Source organism: Desmodus rotundus, chromosome 1, assembly GCF_022682495.2.
Source record: "Desmodus rotundus isolate HL8 chromosome 1, HLdesRot8A.1, whole genome shotgun sequence".
In the NCBI taxonomy this organism is placed as follows: domain Eukaryota; kingdom Metazoa; phylum Chordata; class Mammalia; order Chiroptera; family Phyllostomidae; genus Desmodus; species Desmodus rotundus.
The window spans coordinates 19,466,415-19,488,318 of NC_071387.1; the positions used below are offsets into that span (position 1 = coordinate 19,466,415).

At 41.7% G+C, this 21,904-nt stretch overlaps 1 protein-coding gene across 4 annotated transcripts in view; it reads left to right on the forward strand.

The window, feature by feature from the left end:
• Nucleotides 1-21,904, forward strand: part of ECPAS (Ecm29 proteasome adaptor and scaffold) — a 95,979-nt gene that overhangs the window by 55,655 nt on the left and 18,420 nt on the right. For all 4 annotated transcript variants that reach the window (XM_024560277.3, XM_071221237.1, XM_053921839.1 and 1 more), the window contains exons 18-33: nt 949-1,171; nt 1,610-1,701; nt 3,394-3,528; nt 4,254-4,416; nt 7,337-7,509; nt 8,675-8,776; nt 11,459-11,582; nt 12,976-13,121; nt 13,577-13,631; nt 14,513-14,627; nt 15,327-15,395; nt 16,936-17,053; nt 17,326-17,493; nt 19,397-19,476; nt 20,102-20,207; nt 21,183-21,230. In XM_024560277.3, coding sequence (XP_024416045.2) covers nt 949-1,171; nt 1,610-1,701; nt 3,394-3,528; nt 4,254-4,416; nt 7,337-7,509; nt 8,675-8,776; nt 11,459-11,582; nt 12,976-13,121; nt 13,577-13,631; nt 14,513-14,627; nt 15,327-15,395; nt 16,936-17,053; nt 17,326-17,493; nt 19,397-19,476; nt 20,102-20,207; nt 21,183-21,230 — 1,917 coding nt within the window. The remainder of the gene's footprint in view (nt 1-948; nt 1,172-1,609; nt 1,702-3,393; nt 3,529-4,253; nt 4,417-7,336; nt 7,510-8,674; nt 8,777-11,458; nt 11,583-12,975; nt 13,122-13,576; nt 13,632-14,512; nt 14,628-15,326; nt 15,396-16,935; nt 17,054-17,325; nt 17,494-19,396; nt 19,477-20,101; nt 20,208-21,182; nt 21,231-21,904) is intronic.

Sequence of the window (21,904 nt, forward strand, 5' to 3'; positions counted from 1 at the left end):
TATTGGGATTTCACAGCAAATTAGATTTGAGCACTGGCCTGTGAACCAAAGGGTCGCTGGTTCGATTCCTGGTCAGGGCACATTCCTGTGTTGTGGGCCAGGTCCCCACTTGGGGGGGCACAAGAGGCAACCACACATTGATGTTTCCCTCCCTCTATTTCTCTCTCCCTTCCCCTCTCTTTAGAAATAAATAAATAAAATAAAATAAAACCTTTTTTAAAGAGCCAACAATATGTTGAGGTTGTTTGGGTTATCCAGATTTGAAGGTTGGAGAGTGAGATTCATTTATCACATTTACTAATGGAGATTCTGTTGTTTAGGTCATCGGCTGGCATTCATTATAAGGACATGAGTAAGGTTACTCCCAGTGAAATTGCTGCCTGTCCTCTTTCAGCTATCAAGCAAGGAGCTTTCAGAGGACTGCTTTGTAGCCAGTTTATATCAGAGGTTTTTATGGTGTTACATTTACTCTTCTGTAGTGATTGGCACCATTTTCTCATATTCTTGTGTTAGTGGAGATTAAATACAACTGGAGTTCCACAGGAATAGGTCGTTGGCCTTGGGTGTTGGCTCAGTCAGTCTCTGTCTCTTTTCTCCCTTTCTCTCTCTCTCAAACACACACAAACACACACACATTTCTTTTAAAATATAATGATTTTCCTTGTAATTTTCTAGACTTTAAAAGTGGAGTTTGCATTTTAATTCCATTAAATGCCACTAAAGAACACTGTTTGGATTTATAAAAAGCTTGTTAGGTAGATTTTGTTCCATTAGGGTAATTTCAGTTAATATATCGAGTCATGTTTTTCAGCTTCTGTGAAGATTGTTGAATAGCTTTATGAAGGAGGTCGGGGAGTCAAAGCTGCGAGTTGTCAGTTTGAAGAATGTCTTCCCACATTGATATTTTTTTGAGAACTTACCTGGTGTTCCTCTTCCTTCTATTTTTAGATAGTTCTGTACTTACGAATGTGCCTAGCTCACAGTGCGGGAGTGGTGCCCACCTCTCAGAGTTTGGCGGATATGCAAGATCACGCCCCAGCCATAGGCCGCTATATAAGGACTTTAATGTCAGGCAACCAGGCGACGTCCTCGTCATCTTCCAAGAGTGGAGAAACCAACCCTGTTCAGATCTACATTGGCCTGCTTCAGCAGCTGTTAGCAGGAGTAGGAGGTAGGAGGTCGTGACGCCGAGGACAGAGAGATGCGTGTATATATAGCACTCAAGACAAAATCTAATTTTAAAGTCAGCTAAGAATTTATAGAAAAAGTTATTGTCTCTCTTCACTACTGTAATTGAACATTAGTCTGTTTCCTTTCTAAACTTATCTGATTCATCCTAGATACACTGTTTCTCTTTTCAGAACGAAATGGTAATAATAGATAATACATTTTTACTTTGGAAGTGGGTGTGAAGAACAGGGCATCTTTTTATAGATAACTAGTCTGTAAATTTGCTATATTGAATCTCACACTGTATGTAGGTTAATTTTTGTAGAGCTGGAGAATGCCTCCTTAAGCAGTAGTCTTATCCTTTAAAGGAGTTTAATGATCCCTGAGTGTTTCTCTCTTCTCTTGAAATTAAAATGGTTCTGAATTCTTTCTTATTTAGGCTTGCCAGTCATGTACTGTCTCTTGGAAGCTGTCTCAGTGTATCCGGAAAAGCTGGCTACCAAATTTGTAGACAAAACAGAATGGATAAAAGTATGTCCTGTGCATGTACATTTCTCTGACTATATATTTCAAACACCAGTCTCATGATTTTTGTCTCCATACCAGGGTCCCTACGTGCTGTGCTGCCTTTAGGGCATTTTGAAAACTCTCAGCGTCAAACCCTGACTGAGAAGCACGGAGGCCATTGCATCTCAGTGACCCATCTAGTGAGAGTGGGAGATGAATTGAAAGTCATAACTAAAAAATAATTGTTTTTCTGTTTTTTAAAGTTTAATAGACTTGTAGAGTTTAAGTAAAAAATATGTAAACGTCTCCTTTCCATAACTGTCTCCCAGCTACCCAAATCCCCTGACTTCCTGTCCCTCCCTCTCTCATTGACAAATATACATAGGGCATCACTTACCTATTGGTGGTGTACGTTCTACAGTGTACTTATGCATATATATACAAATAAAAATGCCCATTTTTAATTTTTCTCCCTTCTTTTACACAAGGTAGCATGGTTATCACTTGGTTTCGTGCCTTACTTTGTTTTACTTAATGCTAGAATGTGCAGGTATTTCTATATAATTACAGAGAGAACATCCTCTTTGGCGACTTCATTGGTTTCCATTGTATAAAATATGCCATATTTATTTTAGCTCCATGCTGATGATCATTTAAGGTACATGCAGTCTGCTGCAATGAACCATCATTATTTTGAATATGAGGAGACATGTCTTTTAGATGGATTCCGTAGAATCGGAGTGGAGGATGTGTGCTTCAGCAGCTTTGGTGTGCACACCCACGTGAGAGGTGGCGGTTCACACTCTCGCCAGCTGTGTGGGACTGTGCTTCTGTCCCGTGGTCACACCGAAAGAATTGCCAGGGTTAGAGATAAAAATGCAAGGTGCTCAGTTAAATTTGAATTTCAGTTAAACAGTGAATAATTTTCCCAGTTTAGCTGTGGTCCCATATATTTTCTGTACTTCTTGGGCTACATTGTGAAGTTCTTATGGAAATTGCAGCTTGAATTATGATGAAATGTACAGGTTGTCTCTTTATGGGTGAAAAGCATGAATGGGCCTCACTCACTGCGAGGTTTGAGCTTTATACTTTTCTGGAAAATCTGCTCTTATGAAATTTCTTCTAATGTAGAAGGTTTTTATTCGTTATGAATATTTGCTGGTTTTAAACTGATGTTAGAGTTTTTGACTTTTGAGCTTGTAGATCGGGGCTCATCAGCCTCCAGACCACGTGCCAAATCTGGCCTGTTTTCATACAGCCTGCAGGCTGAGAATGAATTTCCCATTCTTAAATGATTGGAAACGAACCGTAAGATGAATACCATTTCCTGACCTGTGAGGGCAGAGTGTTCGCGGTTACTCACTGTCTGTTGCTGCCTCTGCAGCACAGCGGCCGGATGGGGTTGTGGCGGAGACCACATGGCCCCCGCAGGCCGTCTGGCCCTTCACAGAAGACATTCGACTCGTGTGTGCGATCGTCTGTGTATTGATTTCACCTGTTTTATACTTTGTGTCTGTGATGAACATGCACAGATTTTGGTATATAATTCAACTTTTATTTTGAAATAAGTTTGTGTTTTTTTCTCACGCATTGAACAATATAGATTGAACAATCTAATGTTTCATTTACTCTCTTAATCAGATGTTAGATGTTATCAGAAGGAAGATGGATATATATCGTTTTTATATATATACATGTCTTTTCTACACCGCTCAGAGTCTGATGAATAGCAGCAAAGAAGAGATGCGCGAGCTGGCGGCGTTGTTTTACTCTGTGGTGGTATCCACGGTGTCGGGGAGTGAGTTGAAGTCCATGATAGAACAGCTTATAAAGACTGCGAAAGATAATCATGTATGTTACCAGTTTGGTCTTCATTCTCTTTTGTGGGCGAGAGAATTTTACAAAAGCATCTAATACATTTTTAGCTCTGGTGTTCGTATTTATAAAGTGAACTTTTGTGGTTGTGAGGATTACATGAGGTAGATGATGTATTGATTGAGTCAGTTCACTCAATAAGTTTGAGCGCTTTATGTCTCTGGATTGCGCTGTTTTGGGTTCTAGGGCTGTAGTGGGGAGCAGACACGTATGCTGCTGCCTGTCATTGTGCCTGTCCCGTCAGAGAACACTCAAAACCACGTGCTTTCCAATATGTCGTTGCTTGCCTCGGGTTCGGAGGCTTTCGCAATTAGAAGAAGTATCTGTTCATTGTATCCGGTTGCAGTAGGGAGAAGTCACACTCGAACACGATGCCGGTGGAGTGGCATAAGTGCTGTAAGCCAGGAGGAAGTTTGGGTGCTGCAGCACCGTGCAAGAGAGCCGCCTCACCGGGAGCGGGGGTGGGAGTGGGATTAGGGGCTCTGGGTCTTGGAGTGAGTCAAGACTCACCTCAGCTTCTTGGAATTATCTGTGCTAGAAACTCAAAATTTCTCTTACTCCCTAAGCCTCATTCATTAGCATCCAGTAGAACCCCATATGTTTTGTTGGAGAGATGACTAATAAACACACAGTTGTTCTAATGCATTCTTGCAATTGGGAGAGAGAGACAGAGACATATGCTGTTGTGTTGTTAAACTCAGAGCCCAGAGATACAGCACGGATCCTTGCTTGCGTTGGGATTCACAGTAGGAAGATACTTGGCTAAAAAGAAGATGAGAACGGCAGAGCAACAAGCCCTGGAGACAAGCGCCGATTACCTGCCTGAGCAGGAGGAACTCATTCGGAGCACCACGGAAACTATAGGTAATTAATGTGTTCACGCTGACTTGGATGTTGCATTTTTTAATTAGGTTAAAATTTCATGTAGCATTTTGATTTTACAGTAGTGAACTTTAAAGACACAAACCTTTGCACACAGCTTACTTGATGCTAAAAAATTGTGTTTTTAATAACAATACAAGTACTCTTTCTGTACTATTTTTCCTGTATGTTTTTATACAACAGACAATTCTGTTACGGGAAAAACCTTAAACATTAAAAAAGTACCCTACGCTATGCCCTGTTTCCATGGTTTTTATTACTGAGTAAAAATTAACAAATTATCAACTAGAAGATACTGTAGGCTTTGATTTTGTTTTAATGTCTTTTTCAAATATATATTTTATTGATTATGCTATTACACTTGTCTCAGTTTTTCCCTATTTGCCCCACTCTACCCGGTAACCCCCATTACCTACGGTAGTCCCCCCTCCCTTAGTTCATGTCCATGGGTCATACATGAAAGTTCTTTGGTACTCCATTTCCTGTACTGTTCTTAACATCCCTCTGTCGATTCTGAACCTACCTATTTGTACTTCTTAATCCCTTCACCTTTTCCACCATTCTCCTCTTTCTCCCACCCAACTGATCCCTCCATGATCTCCCCATCTATGATTCTGTTTCTGTTCTGTTTGCTGAGTTTGTTTTTTAGATTCAGTTGTTGGTAGTTATGAATTTATTGCCATTTTAATATTAAATTTATAGTTTTGATCTTTTTCTTACATAAGTCCCGTTACCATTTCATTTAATAATGGCTTGGTGATGATGAACTCCTTTAACTTTACCTTGTGTGGGAAGCACTTTTTCTGCCCTTCCATTCTAAAGGATAGCTTTCCTGGATAGAGTAATCTAGGTTGTAGGTCCTTGCTTTTCATCACTTTTTTTCTTGCCAGTCCTTTCTAGCCTGCAAAGTTTCTTTTGAGAAATCAGCCGACAGTCTTAGGGAACTCCTTTGTAGGTAACTCTCTGCTTTTCTCTTGCTGCTTTTAAGATTCTTTACCTTTAACCTTAAGCATTTTAATTATGAAGTATCTTAGTGTGGTCCTCTTTGGGTCCAACTTGTTCTGGACTCTGCACTTCCTGGATTTGCATGTCCATTTCCTTCACCAAATTAGGGAACTTTCTTTCATTATTTTTTCAAGTAGATTTCCAATTTCTTGTTCTTCCTCCTCTCCTTCCGACACCCCTGTGATGTGAATGTTGGAGCATTTTAAGTTGTCCCAGAGGCTCTTTAGTCTGTCCTCATTTTTTTGAATTCTTCTTTATTCTTGCTGTACTGATTGAATGTTTTTTTCTTATGTTCCAAATCATTGATTTGATTCTCAGCTTCATCTACTCCCATGTAGATTCCCTGTACGTTTTTCTTTATTTCACTTAGTGTAACCTTCATTTCTGCCTTTGTTTTTTTTCCTATGTTGTTGATGTACACAATGAATTCTTTGAGCATCCTAATAACCTCTGTTTTGAACTCTATGTCCAATAGATTGCATATCTCCATTTTGTTTAATTCTTTTTCTGAAGTGTTGTTTTGTTTTTTCAGTTGGGCCATATTTCTTTGTCTCCTCATTTTGGCAGCCTCCCTGTGTTTGTTTTGATGTATTAGGCAGGGCTGCATTGACTCCCTGTCTTAGTAGCATGGCCTATTACAGAAAAGCACACCTATGAGTTGGATGGGGCTGAGCCTTAGGTAATTACCAGGGTGGGGAAACCTGTGTGAATCGGGTTGATGGAGTCTCAGATATGGTGTCTCTGCTCTATGGCTGTGTGTGGGGGAGGGCTCAGAAAAGGGACTATGGCTGCTGCCTGGCCTCTGGGGTTTTGTCCAGGAGGAGGATGCCGTCTGGCACTTGCCCTGATGCCCAATACTTCTGTTTCACCCCATATACCACTGGTGCCCCTCCAGCTGCTGCCCTGGTGCTGGAGCCCATGGGGAGTATCTGCATAAGTCCTAAGTCTATTTTGGGTCCTTTAAGAGGAGACATCTGAGTCCCACAGTTTCTTCCTCCACCTCAACCCCCACTGGTTTTTACAGCCATAAGTTTTGAGGACTTATCTTCCTGTTACTGGAACCCTGGGCTAGGTGATCTGGTGTAGGGCTGGGACCCCTTGTTCCTGAGGTATCACTCCCAATTTTTTGGTAGAGATTTTTAAAAATGTATTTATTTTTAGAGAGAGGGGAAGGGAGGGAGAAAGAGAGGGAGAGAAACATTGATCGGCCACCTCCTGCATGCTCCCAACTGGGGACCTGGCCTGCAACCCCGGCATGTGCCCTGCCTGGGAATCGAACTGTGACCCTTCAGTTCTCAGGCCAGTGCTCAATCCACACCGGCCACACCAGTCAGGGCTCCCTCCTGATTTTTATCTACCACTTGTGGGTGTGGGACTGTCAGTTCCGTGTCTTTGCGTTTCCGTCCCTCCTTCTGGATAAATGTGACTCCTTTAATTCCTTGGTTGTCAGACTTCTATATAGTACAATTTTCTGATGATTCTGGATGATGATTATTTTGTATTTTAGTTGTAATTTTTGCTATAGTTGTGTGAGGAGGTGAGCCGTTTTTACTTATGCCTCCATCCTGACTGGAAGTCCCCTGTTCATGATATTTTCTCCTTCATTATGGCTCTTTGTTTGTTATGAGAACACTGTCCAACATGCACAGTAAGGATCCCATCAGTCCATTTAACAGCAGTGGCCAACGGAAGGGCTGGGATTTGCTCAAGATCCCATACCCAGCTGGACCCAGCATTTCCCATTTTCCTTAGAAGAGGGCTTGGGCGCTGGGTCTCTGTGGCCAATGGGGCCCTCATTCTCCTTCTTTCACTCTGTTTAAAAATATATCGAGTACCTTGCTTTGGCTCACAAGGATAATAATGTTCCATTCTCAATTCTGTCTAAATGTGCTTGCAGGATCTTTTTTGGACAGTACATCGCCCCTCCTGGCGATCGCTGCTTGTACAGCCCTGGGTGAAATTGGCAGAAACGGGCCTCTCCCAATCCCCAGTGAGGGATCTGGCTTTACCAAATTACATCTGGTGGAAAGCTTGCTGAATAGAATACCCTCCAGTAAAGAAACAAATAAGGCAAGTCTTTTCCTTTTTTCCTTCCCTTCTGGAATTTTTATTCATGTATATGTACATGCAGAAACAATCGCAGTGAAGATAGGTGGCATTGCAGCTGGAAGAAGGCTTTAATGTGGAAAGAATGGTAAAGAGGAAAGGCTGGGTGACCATTTAATTTTTAGTTAGGGGTGATTGGTGCGTAACCTTTGTGTGCGTGCCATTTGACCCAGTTACTCCAGCATAGGCAATAGCTGTTAAGATTTGGGTAAAGTGTTAAATGCGGCAGGTCACTCTTTTGTCATGCAAAGGGATCCATGATAAAGTGATAAATAATTTGATGATTTTTGTTATTTCAAACCAAATCTAAGTCTTAACCTCCTACAGCCAGTTTGGTTTTAAGAACTCCATTAGTAAGCAGTGTGAGTAATCTGTGAGGGAAAGCATTTATTGTTTTTTACTTTTAGGCAAAAATTTTCATGGACATTTCCTTTGTAGTCAAAGCACCTCAGTGTTGAAGTATGGGATGATTTAATGGGCAGAAAAATCAGTTTACTACCAGTTTAGTAAGTATGTAATCTTATTCTTGGTGTAGCTACTGTTTAAATCTTTCTGAGAAGGTCACAAAGTGTAGTTTTTATTTGTCATAAATAACTACTCATTACCAACTATTGTCGAGCACTTGTAATGTGCCAGGCATCTGCTAAGTGCTTCACATTTATTACTTAACTGAATCCTCCACAAGGTCTAGAGAAGGAGGAACAACTGTCACCTGTGTTTTCCAGATGAAGAAACAGAGTCACACAGAGTGGAAGGAACTTGCCTGAGGTCACACACCTGCAAAGGCTGGGAAAATGGCCAGGCTGTGCCATTGGATCTCAGGTCCTTTGGGCCCAGAACCTACATTTATAACTGTTATTATTTGAGGGACAGCAAGCCTAGTTAAAGGCTTTCTTCTTTCTTCTTTTGCAGCTGTGGACCCTGAATGGACTCAGTTGTATGTCTTTCTCCCTCCAGTGTCTTACAGACATAATGCTGTAAAATTGCATACATTAGACAAAACGACAACAAGCCTTGTGCACTCCTGCATCAGTAGACTCCCTCTGTCCTGCCATCTCGTTTTGGAAACATTCTTCTGGGATAAAGCTGTTATACACTTAGTTTAAGAAATAATTCTCTCTTTTTCTAGATGAAAGAACGAGCAATCCAAACACTGGGGTATTTTCCAGTTGGGGATGGAGATTTTCCTCACCAGAAACTCCTCTTGCAAGGTCTGATGGATTCTGTGGAGGTATTTATATTGCTATCTGATTATTAGTCATTCAAACAAAAAGCATTTTTTAGTTGGAACATTACATGCTCTGAGATTTTAAATTTTAAATAAATTTTATTTATTTATTCACCACGTATTTATTGAGTGCCAGCCTTGGGCTCATCACTATGGGTTGGCATAGCATTGACTAAGTCACTTATGTGGGAAAGTCCTTTCCTCATACTTTCTGAGTTAAGCATGGTACAGTGTGGGTAGGAGGGGTAGCAGTGTGGGAGAGATGTGGGGCGATGGTGCTGATATCCCAGTCGCTCTTGCTCTGGATGACTTCGCTCTGTCCTCCAGTGTAGTGAAGACCTGCCCTTTGATAGCTGCCGACCCAGTGTGATAAGTGTCTTCGCACAGCCTGATCTGGCCCCTGGTCCAGCATTGATTCTTGTCCCTCACTCACCTTTTAGTGCACCAGCCTCTGTGTCCTTTGCTTAGAGCTTTTGAAAGACCCACGCGTCCTTCTTTCTTGGGTTGTTGCTGTGCTCCTTGAAAAGCCTGCCCCGACCCTTCAAACTAGAGTAGATTCTTTAGTTACCTGTGCTGTCACAGCTCTCCGCAGCTTTCTTCATAGCGCTCATCGGAGTGTCTAACTGCCCCCGAGACTGAGGGCAAAGTCTGTTCTGCTCCTTGTTATGAAACAAGGGCCTAGCAGTGTGATTGTTAGTAGTAGGATCTCAGTAAATATTGGTAGACCGACTGAACCCAGTGAGACATTTGTATACAAGACAGTAGACTCAGAAAGGAGGGCGTGGGTACTGCTGTTTGAGAGGGTTGTTGCAGGTATGTCACCTGAGGCTGCTGCTGGGCTGTGAATGAGGTGAGGGAGGAGAGAGGAGAGTTGGGGCCGAGGGCCGAGGACCGAGGCAGCTGAGTGATAGAGCTCGTATTAAAATTCAGGTCTCTGGATTCTTAACTTCATATTTTCAGGTAAATTTTTTTGATAGTGAATTATGCCCCATATCAGGTTATCCCTGAATGTAATTGAAATTTTAACCACTTAGAAGAAAGCTTACGATGTTTCCTTTCTCATCTTTTTACTTTTTTAATATCTATGAGAGAGAAGGGTTTCTTCTTGTTTTGCTTAAGTAAATGAAGGTTTATTTGGATTCTTAACTTGCTGTTGAAAGCATTATTTTAAGAGTTCAGAAGGACAGAAATATATGAAAAACTAGAAACATGACGGAGAGATTGAAGGGTAAGATTGAAAAAAAGCATGAATCAGAGAAGCAGATATCTCCACAGTGAACTAGGACAAAGTTCCAGAGTGTTTTTTTAAACTTTTAATTATGGAATGTTTCAAACATAAAAGTAAAGAGACAATATAATGAAGCTCAATGTGCCTATTTTTATTTCATTTGTTTATTTTTTTATTTCTGGAGTACTTAGAGTATGTATGATTCTAGAGAATGTATCATTCATAAATGGAGTTAGGGATTGTTTTGTTTGTAATGCCAACTTTGTTATTAATAACAGGAAGCATGTAAAACAGGCACATAAAACGAATCCCTAATCTAGGTTTCTCTGGGCTGAAATATCTTTTTCTCGGTTTAGAGTTGCCAAGAGAAGCTTCTGGCGAGGGAAGCTGGGATTGAAGCCCTTAAATTCTTTTTTCTCAGAACAGGAAGCAGGTGATATCAGCAGCTGACACCTGATCGAGACTAGAGCGTTTGGGTGGTTGAGTGTAGGACAGGCTGAGCTGTTGTCTGTGAGCCTTCTAGTAGAGCTCTCCCCAGAGGTCAGCATCCGCGTCCCTCCTGCTTTCTCTTCTTCATTATCTTCTTATTTCCCCGTGTTTTAGATTTTTTCCCAATTCACAGTAGACAAAGAAAAATGCCAAAGGGAACTAAGATTTAGTTCCGTGCTGAGTCAGTGATTTATAATTGTGAAGCATGTCAGAATTTCAAAATCAAATCTTTAAAAATGTGACAATTTTTGTATACGATTTTTCTAACTTTTAAAAATCATTTGATTTTTAAAAGTTTCAGTCTTAATAGTGTGCAGTTGTAAGAGGAGTATGAAAAACTGCTTTATAATAACCCTTTATCCAGAGTTACCAAATTTTAACATTTTATCATATATGCTTAATTATTCTCTATTTTCCTGAACCATTTGAGAATAACTCGTAGATACCACTGCAAAGAGGAGTTGTTAATAAATTATAGCGGCTGCTATTCATTGTGCAGCTACTACAAATCAGGTATCCACTGCCTTCTGTACACCCCCTCATGTAATTGTTCCAGCCTGATGAAGTAGGGTGGTGGTGTTATGCTCATTTTACATGTGAGGGTGTTGAGACTCGGGGTTTAAGTAAGGACATGTGGCTGGTGAGAGACGGAGCTAGAATTTGCCCCGAGATGCCCTTCCCCCAGATAAATGGTATTGTGCTTCCCAAGATTAAACATCCCTGTGTTGTGGTTCTCTGCTGAGGGTCAGGGGTGCGGCATGGACTTGGTAAAAGATCTCCAAGTCACCTGACCTCTCCCTTCCTTCACGTTACCTCGCTTTTGAACCACCTGGGCTAGCTGAAAGCAGTCCAGGCAAAGGAGTAAAAACAAACACACCGAGGAAAGGGTGTTGAGCAGCCCTTTCATAAAGTGGGTATTGATGGGGAGTGTTCTCCCTGACTCCTGGCACTCGTTTCCTCCGGTGCAGGCCAAGCAGATAGAGCTTCAGTTCACTATTGGCGAAGCCATTACCAGTGCTGCAGTGGGGACGAGCTCCGTGGCCGCCCGGGACGCGTGGCTGGTGACCGAAGAAGAATACACTCCTCCTGCAGGTACCAAATGTGCGGCTAATCGAGTTGTAATCCTCAAGTAGCCCTTTTCTAGTCTCTCATCAACATTTGAAGCCAAAGAAAAATTTATGCAATCCATTTCAACTCTTTTTCAGGTCCTTATGTCTGTCTTAGTTTGGTTCAGTCAAGAAAAATAGTTGTTTAAAAGGAGAGACAGTGTGTCACGAATGGGAACGTTTTTGACCCTTTGGCAAGCACGCGGGGGAGTCAGCTGTGGGTTGTGTTCACCTTTGTGTTCTTTTCCTGGGGATTGGTGCACTTAGCCGAGTTTATAGGTGCAGGGGTTGCTGTTTCCGAATGACGTGCCCCGAATCCTTTGTCACGTGGTGACGCCTCAGTGTCTTCTGCTCGCCCCCCAGGTGCCCCTGCTTCTAGTGACTGTGCGGTTGAGGGAGCATGTGGTTTCTGATTACATGTTGTAGATACTCTGATTTCAAAGGTGTTACGATTTGATTTGAATCTCAAATTGAAAATATACTCAAATATTTAAACCAGAATTTATATTCTGTCTTTAAAACAAAAGGAAAGTCACCAAGTTTTTATGTTAGCTTCTCAGTTCAGAAAATTAAAGAATTCTCATGGTAATGATTCCTTTATGAATTGTATTCCATCATAAATATATTAATTTAGCTATTGTACTTCGTGTTAGACTGTGCGTATAGATAATTATTTTGAACTGTTTTAATGTAAAGCAGTGGTTCTTGCCTAGGAGAGGGAGACTCGGCCCCACAGGAGGCATTTGGTAATGTCTGGACACTGGGGAGGGCCTGGGTGCCCAACAGGTAAAGACCCCGGGTGCTACCAAATCTTACAATGCACAGGACGGCTGCGCACAACAAACTTACTAGCCAGAATGGCAGTAGTGTTGCAGTTGGGGAACCCTGAATTAATAAAGGAAAGGAGAAAAATGGAGTGTAGTTGGAGACGAAAGTCAAAAGAGGTTGGTTTGTGTGTTGGTTTTAGATGGGGGATGGGAAAGATACAGTAGAGAAAAAAATGCTGAGATTAGAGAGAGTGGGGATGTTCTTCTAAATACTTTTTTTAGGTTCACAGCAAAATTGATAGGAAGGTACAGAGCTTTCCCATATGACCTCTGCCCCTCTACATGCATAGCTTCCCCCATTATGGGATAATTTTTCATTCTAGGGAATTAAACTTAACCTGAGTACCTTTGAATGGTTATTTAGCTTATGCTGGGTTCTGACATGAATGATTATCAGTTCCTTCAGCAATTTATTTAAACACCTTAGTCATTTAGATTTTTTATAATGTTATAGGATTGTTGTATTGTGTAAATGTTGATTAAAATTTAATTTTTTTCAGGAAACTGTATAGTTATTTTAATTTCTTCTTATCGTTCTTTGCTTTTCCCCAGGAGCCAAAGTGAATGATGTGGTTCCCTGGGTGTTGGATGTGATTTTAAACAAACATGTCATCAGCCCCAATCCACACGTGAGGCAGGCAGCCTGTGTCTGGCTCCTTTCCCTTGTGAGGAAGCTTAGTACCCACAGGGAGGTGAAGGTAAGCCGTGCCATGAACGTGCTCAGCTCTATTGGAGAAACTGCTTATGAAATACTAACAACTGCAAGGTGGCAGAAAGGAAAATCTATGAAGGTGAGGGCCAGTCTGAGGTGAGGGCCATTAACCAGTGACCGGTATTTTGAAATAAGCTGTACATGAAGGAATGAAGTATGGCAGCTTGATACACATTTACTGGAAGATGATCCTAAACCTGAGGGTGTAGGACCAGATCGGTGGTGAGGAAGGGGAGGCTCAGACCGAGTGCATTAGACTGCCCGGGGGCGGTCTGACCTTCAGCGGTTCGGCCGCCCTCCTGGATGAGAGCGCTGCAGGGTGTACTGCAGAGAGCCTTGGGTCCTGAGATTTTACAGGTGTTGCGTATCCCGAGAGCAAGATTCTTATTCTCCCAAAGAGGTAGAGTTTCAGTTTTCTCAGTGCCTTTTTTCTTCTTTCAGTCTCATCTTAAAGAAATTCAGAGCGCGTTTGTGTCCGTTTTGTCAGAAAATGATGGTAGGTTATTGATTTCCAAACTTAATTAAACATATTTCAAGTTTCGAAAAAAAAATAAGATTAATGAACATGAAAGAAGGGTACAGGAAACTTGCTTCGTATTTATTTATTTTCTAAATGAATCAGTTTTGCGTTTAAAAATGGAGCTGAAGCCCTGGCCAGTGGCTCAGTTGGTTGGGGTGTCGTCCCGTGCACCAAACGTTTGCGGGTTCAATCCCCAATCCAGGCGCGTACGGGAGGAAACCAACCAATGTTTCTCTCTCACACAATGTTTCTTTCTCCCCCCCCTTCCTCCCTCCCTCTCTCTCTAAAACCTATAATAAAAAATATCCTTGGGTGAGGATTAAAAAAATTTAAAAAAACAGCTGAAGCCTTCTTTAACATTAGTCCTTCTACTAAAAAATAGCTTGATTCTACTTCTGATTCCTTTCCTCTTTATGCCCTAAGCCAAAAGAGAGTGAATGTATGTAGCTTTGTTTTATAAATTGTTTAAAACATGTGGTCTTGCATTAACTTTTCATTTAAAAAATTGGAGGTTGGTGTATTGAAATTTCGCGAGTGTCTCTGCTTCTCACGTGTGTGACCAGGGTCCTCGAGCCTCTGTCACCACATGCGGTCCACTGAGGCCCAGCAGTGTGGGCTTCCTGGGTTGTGCCTTGGGTCTTCTATGAATGCTGTCCTTGTGTACGGGGACTTTTGGGGACAGTCTCCACTGAGATGATTTAGTATATTTTTAACAAAATAGGCAGATTGATTATGTTTTCATATCTTTACTTTTATATCATTTTGGGTTAATCTTACAAGTTTTTAAAATTTTCAACTTGACAGCCAGTAGACAAAATTTTCTTAAAGTAATACTATTTTGTCTGATTTTTTTGTAGAACTTAGTCAAGATGTTGCTTCAAAAGGCCTTGGGTTGGTGTATGAACTGGGCAATGAACAAGACCAACAGGAATTGGTTTCTACCCTTGTGGAAACACTTATGACTGGTAAAAGGTATGGTGAACTTGAAATTGTTAGATTTGAGCACATAGGACAAGTTTTACACGTACCGAGAATATGCAGGGGAAGAATGAAAATTCAGCTCTTTATATTCCTGTTTATTAAGTCTTTTCTAAATTGCAAGTCAGTGATTGCTAGGCTGTGGATAGCAGTTTAATTATCCAGTGTATAAGGTTTGCCAAGGAAGCTCAGCTGCGGTTTAGAAGCATGCCAGTAGGCCAGATGTAGAAAACTGAATGATGTCAGGATAGGTACACCATTGGATTCCAGGAGTGTGGTAATTACTGTTGACTAAATGGAAATGAAGACATGGTGAGGAAGCCACATACCATTCACAGGCTCATCTGTGAAGAGTATGAAAGAGGGTATCTTTCTTGTAATTCAATTAGTTGCTGCTTTTTGTTGCCTTCCTTGTAGGAAGGATAGTTCTTAATGTGAGACCACATTTAATTCAGTGTAGCTTTACATGAGGTGTCTTTTATATTGGGGTCTATTAATTTGTTTATTCTAGACTTTATTTTACAGACTTCTCAGGCTGATGGAAAGGAATAGTTGACTTTTACATCTTGTACTTGGCAGCCACTTGATAGGGAATGTGATTAAATCCGTTTGCAAGTGAGATGTATGAATTAGTTGAATGCTGGTATGAAAAATTCGAGTCTAATTTAAATTCTTAATGTTATTTTGGTTTAGAACCAAACATGAAGTTTCTGGAGAGACAGTGGTATTTCAAGGGGGAGGTCTTGGCAAAACACCTGATGGGTAAGTGTGTCAAATCCGTTGGTCAGTTATCGTAGACAGCGTTAGTCTGATGTTAGAGCGCTCGCGGAGTTGATTTCCACCCTCCTAGAGAATGTCGTGTTAGTGGGAGGAGGGAACTTCTGTGGAAAAGCCTGGTGTTGCAGATTGGGTTTCCTGGGAAGCGGACTCTGAGCTGGAGATTTGTATGCTGGAAGTTGATTAAAGAATGCCCTGGGATGGTGTCCCAGTGGCGGGGTGGGGGTGGGGGGTGAGGAAGCAGGACAGGGCCAGTGGCCCAAGGAGGAGCTGACCTGTGGTCAACACTTAAGCAGATACTGACCTCATGAGGGGCTTGGGAGCTGGCCTTTCATGGCCCTTTGGAGTTTTCCTGCTTTGAGGGGGCCAGACCTTTATGTCCCTTCATCAGGCCTAGCCACTGGTGGTGGGCTACTCTGGGGGAGGAGCTGACCTTGGACTGAGGGGAGTTCTGTCAGCTCCTAGCCAGTGAATCCTGGGGGGTGGGGGGAACCTGACAGCATAGGTGGGTGTCCACTGTACCTAGTTTTAGGGGGAAAATGAGGGTGACTTGGAGTCCACCAGTTTAGCATTTCACATTAATTCCTAGAGCCTTACCTCCTTTGTCTTGTCATTATTCCATTGTGTTTACACTGTAGCTTTTTGTGTAAAATTCCTCAGGTAAAGCTGCAGCTTGCGGGGCCTGGCTGCGGTGTCAGGCAGAGCCCCACTGCAGCGTTGCCTGCGGCATTACCGTTCTCCCCTTCGCTCACTGCTTTCATGTCAAAACTTGGTTTCATTTACTTGCTCCCGGTAGACTCCTGAGTTTTTAAAAAGTTCTCACTTTTGCCCTGCCAAGTATGGCTCAGATGGTTAGGCATTGTCCTGCAAACTGAAAGGTTGCCAGTTCTATTCCTGGTCAAGGCACGTGCCTGGGTTGCAGTACCATCTCCTGTCCAGGCAGATATGAGAGGCAGCTGATCAGTGTTTCTCCCTCAATTGGTGTTTTTCTCCCTCTCTCTTCCTCCCTTCCCCTCACTCTAAAAACAAATAAATAAAATCTTAAAGTACTCACTTTTCCTAAACTAAGTAACATAAATGATGGGGTATTTGAGCAAATATTATTTGTTCAGAGAAAAAGAACAGGACTCAGAGATGTTATTACCAAGGTTGGTGTGCTCTGGCCAGAAAAGACTTAGGGAGATATCTACAAGTCAGTCTCACGATTGGGGGAGAGGCTCATGCACAATGTACCGAAGAGTTACCGAGCGGTCTCCCGGGGTGGTGAGGGGGGTGGTGAGGGCTCTCGCTCCCCGAGAGCTGCAGGTGTGCTTAGGACATTTACCAGGTATGGTTGACTGTTGAATTAGGGGACTGTTCATGTTCTTCTCAGTCTGGTTCTCTGCCTCCGTGGTGATGAGATAACTCAATATTGGAAATTTAGCGAAAACATAATTTTAAGATGTCCTAGTAATATTGATGATGTAATTTTCATTAGCCCAGAGACAGAGAAATACATTATTATATACTTTTGTTTGTTTCCAAGCCAGGGCCTCTCTACTTACAAGGAGCTTTGTTCTCTGGCCAGTGATCTTAGTCAGCCAGATCTGGTGTACAAATTTATGAATTTAGCCAACCATCATGCGATGTGGAACTCTAGGAAGGTAAGTCACTGTCACTAGACAGTTTTTACTTTTTCCTTTCCTCCAAAACCAAACCCGTTACATTGGTGGGCTGTGGCAATTGACGCGCAGTGTGTTTTGTGAAAGTCTGTGATGAGAGAGCCGGCCCAGCACACGGTAAAGCTCGGACCCCGCAGATCCGCTCAATGCAGGGACAAGTTTGGGAGGGAGAGTTTTGTGATCTTTACGTACTGACTGTTTTACTATTTCACTAACAACAGATGGACCTCACCCACTTCATCTTGTTTTCTTAGGGTGCTGCTTTCGGTTTTAACGTCATTGCCGCCAGAGCTGGAGAGCAGCTGGCTCCTTTTTTGCCTCAGCTCGTTCCTCGTCTCTACCGTTATCAGTTCGACCCCAACCTTGGCATTAGACAGGCCATGACAAGTATTTGGAACGCGTTGGTCACTGACAAATCAACGGCAAGTATCTGCGAACCTTTGTCTAAGATTGTGTCCAGGATTTAAACCCAGTGCCCATCTTCCTTTCCTACTTTGTGTATTTACTTGTTTAAATACATAGAAGTTCCTTTATTTCTTGCTTGCTTTCTTCTTTCAAACTATCAAATACACTCACGACAACATTTATTGAAATCTCAAAAGTGGGCACAATCTAGAAGTCCATTGCGTGGCCAGGTAGGGAAACGGCAGTGTATCCACGCAAGCAGACACTGTGTGTCGATGGCTACTGTTGGTGCGTGGAGAACAGGGCCTGGCTCTGCCCTTCACGGGGTTAACCCAGTTGGGGGATAGGCCAGGAAGCAGGCAGTTACCATGTGTGGTTTTTATCTCTCGGTCTTCTGTCATCTGGCTGCTTGTCATACTCTAGTCCACTCCTAGATACTGCGACTTGTCCATGCCAGGCCTGCCTCTGAGTAGCTTTTACTCTCAGCTGTGTCATTCTGGGTGAGCTCATCAGTTCCAGGGCATTTATTGTGATCGTTCCCAGTCTTATGTTTTGGGCCCAGACAAGATTTGTGCTCCCAACTTGCATGTCTAACAGCTGCGTGTCATTTTAACTTTATGTTGTTTCAAGATACCGAAGACTTAGCATGTGCAGAACAGGACTTGAAAAAACAGCCTTCCCTCTCTATTCTCAGTGTTCATCCGTGTACCCAAGCCCGGAAACCAGGTGTCACCTTTAATTTTATCTCTCTTACCTCCGTCCTCAATTGAATCTAGTGGCTCCATTCTGTTGATGCTGTTTCTAAAGTGTGTCTTGAATCCATCCTCTTCTTTTTTTGGTTTTTCCCTGATGAACAGGTTGTCATCTTTCTCTTCACCTTCCATCATTTAATTACCAGCAATAAAAGTGATCTTTAAAAAGTGTGTGTTAGTGGTTTCATAGTTCACTGTAAATAAACTCCATGGTCCTCATTATACCTTTTTAGTGCCTGCACATGGTCCGTGGCCCTTTCCTTTCTCTCAGTCTGGCAATAGGTTGCGTGGATTCCTGTTCATGGGGGTAGGTACGTGGGGGTCAGCTGGAAGGGTCGGTGAGTTTCGTTTGCTCCAGGAGATTATTTGGTATCACTGTCTGTCAGCATCTAACAGACCAGGTGGCTTTATAGACCTGAGTTCAGGGCACACGGCCCACGCTCTCAAGTGATTATCATCTCCGTATGAGTGGCAGGTGAAGTGGCAGGTGAAGCCACGGTGTGGGTGAGGTCACTCTGGAGAAAGTTTAGAGAAGTAGACACAGAAAGACATCATTTTGCTAAGTCTTAGGTGAGTTATTTACTTCTCTGTCTTGGTTTTCGTATATACAAGTGAGGATAACAAAACATCTCTTATGAGAGTGAAGGGGGAAACGCCCTCAGTCTTGAGGTTCTCTGGACCAGCGTAGAAACTGAGTCTGCCATCAGTTTGTCTTTACCAAAATCAATACGTGTATATCAAAACAGAGGCTGAAAAGGTTAAATTCATCTTTGATTCTGAGCAGTTATAATAATTCTTTGTGTGCTAGTCTGTGCAAGGTACCAGGGAGGCAAAGCCCAGCGAGACGCTGTCCCTGCCTGAGGTCCAGTGTGACGGAGCAGCACAGTTGTTGTGAAGGCTCACGTGTGCTTCGGGAGGTGCCGGGGGACGCAGAGCAGAGTGGATCAGTCTCTTCTCTGAAGGGGATGCCTGATTGAAGGACCAAGTTTGTGTTTCGGAACGATTAGTCGGACAGCTTTTAGTAACCGAAGTGGGGAGAGAGTTGTAGACTGTGAGGTCTAGAGAGCTACTTAGGCTGTTACATACAGAAACATGGTCAGGTGGTTAAGAGATGAATAATTTGATTATTGATGTTGCATTTTAAATTTTATCATTTTGCTTTTATTAGGTGGATAAATATTTGAAAGAAATTCTTCAAGATTTGGTAAAGAACCTTACTAGTAATATGTGGCGAGTTCGAGAATCCAGGTACTACTTTTGAAAATACAAAACTAGTTAAATGCAACTAAATTTCTTTTTCTTCAAGTTTCTAAGTTTTATACTTTGTGCCAAAGGGATATATTAAAGCTAGTAAACAGCATATTTCTGATTGGGTTAGACAGTTACTGTTATTTTAACTATTTAAACTACAGTCAGTGGTTTTCCTAAGGTGTCTTAGTGTGTGAGTGTGAAATTGTAAGTGTGAAATTAAAGAAGCAGGACATTACTTGTTGACTTGGAAGACATCAAGACTGTATACTCCCTTGACTTTGTTAGGGGAGGGCTATGTGCACACACATAATTTACGTTTATTTAGTGCCTGCAGCGTGCTCGGCTGAGTGCTAAGTCCCGGGGGTGCACTGGTAAGGGAAAAATGATGCATCATCTTGAAGAGATTTACTACACTTACGGGAAACAGACATTTGATGAGGGTAAATGCCGTGTGTGTGCGGTATATTTGAAGCACCGAGGAGACACTAGTTATTGTTGACTCGGGGTGGGGTTAGGACTGGAAATATGGGCGGAGTCCATATTCTTGTTTGATGTGAATGTTTCAGAGTAAAACATTGAGCTTTGTTGATCATATATTTGAAACTAAATTGTTTATTTTCAGCTGTTTGGCTCTGAATGATTTATTGAGAGGACGACCCCTAGATGACATCATTGATACACTTCCAGAAATTTGGGAAACTCTTTTTAGAGTACAAGATGACATAAAGGTAAGATCTGCATTTATTTATAGAGTAGCTTAAACTGAAATTGTTAAAATGCATATGATAATATACTTTAAAATTCAATATCCAAGTAATTTTTAAAGACTGAAAGTTCTGACTTGGCTGGTGTGGCTCAGTGGATTGAGCTCCAGCCTATGAACCAAAAGGTGGCCGGTTCGATTCTCAGTCAGGGCACATGCCTGGTTTGCGGGCCAGGTCCCCAGTTGGGGGTGTGTGAGAGGCACAGCAACTTGATGTTGCTCTCACACATCGATATTTCTCTCCCTCTCTTTCTACCTCCCTTCTCTTCTCTCTGAAAATAAATAAATAAAATCTTTAACAAAAAAAAGAAAAAGACCGCAAGTTCTCCCCAAAGTTTCAGTCCTGATGTGCCTGTGAATTTGCAAGGTTGGGTATCCTTAGATCTATACTGAATTGACTTAAAAAATAAAATAGATGGCTACTTCCTTTCTTTCAATAGACATCTCATGTTGCTATTGATTAGGGGCAAATAACAGTTTAGAAATAATCCAGAATAAGTTTAAGAAATTGGATCATTCATTCCCAAATAACATGACCAATTCCTTTTAATTTTTCCTGGGCAATCTAAATTTTAGATATTTTGATATCTTACCATTAAAATTAGACATTTTACTTTTGCCTTTCTTTTTGTTTATTCGTTAGAGATTTTTAAAAGTCTGTTACAATCCTCACAAAAATCTTTGTTTTTATAATACACTTAGTTTCTAAACTGTTTACTGAATAGCCATATTTTTATTAGGTCAAAATAGGCCATACCTAATTTATTTTATGTATGTGGCATGGTAATATGTTCCTTGATGGGTAAAGAGCCTAATGAAACACTGTTTTTTACTTAGTATTAAGTGGGGCTTTTCACTAATCTGTGTAGAGTTGGAGGCAGTTATTGCGCATTGTGGAAGGAAACTAACTCTTACGATGCCAAACTCTTCTCATTTTTAGGAGTCTGTACGAAAAGCAGCAGAACTAGCTCTGAAAACTCTGAGCAAGGTGAACCCTCTTATCTTACATTGGGGGTGAAGTGGGCAGGGTTCTAAGTGACCATGATAATCACTCACTTTTTATCATATAATGACATTCAGTTGCAGTGTAGTTGGTATCATGTTATAGCTCACCATTCTTACAATGAGTGTAAAGCTTGGTGCTATAACACTAGACTACCTTTTAGTATTTTTTAACAATGTGGATCTCTGCTTTTTTTTAAATGGTCAGCTTGCTTGGGTCTTTATATAAGGTGTGACTTTTATTTGACCCTGAAGAACACATTACTCATTTAGATTAAGCAACTTCTGTCTTTTCTCTCTATTATTGCCATGCTTATGTGTTAATCTGCCTTTCATATTTATGAGGTTGGCAAGCTTTTTGAAACTAGCTTTCCCCTTGAACTTGATTTTGTGATGCATTCTAGGGCATGTTGTCAAATGCTTTCTTATTAATTTTCTCATTTCATCTTCAGCAGTTTCCTATTTCACAAGTTAGAAGACCAAAGCTTAGAAAGTAGAGTGTGTTACCAAATTTTCCATTGAGTTATTGGTAGACATAGGATTCATTCCCAGATCTCATTCTTCTGTTTCTTTCTGTAGTGTCATAGAAAGTGGATTCACTCATCCTTTTCTATGGATATGGGAAGTAGGAAGTGTTGGGTGAGAGGTCAGTTTCACTAA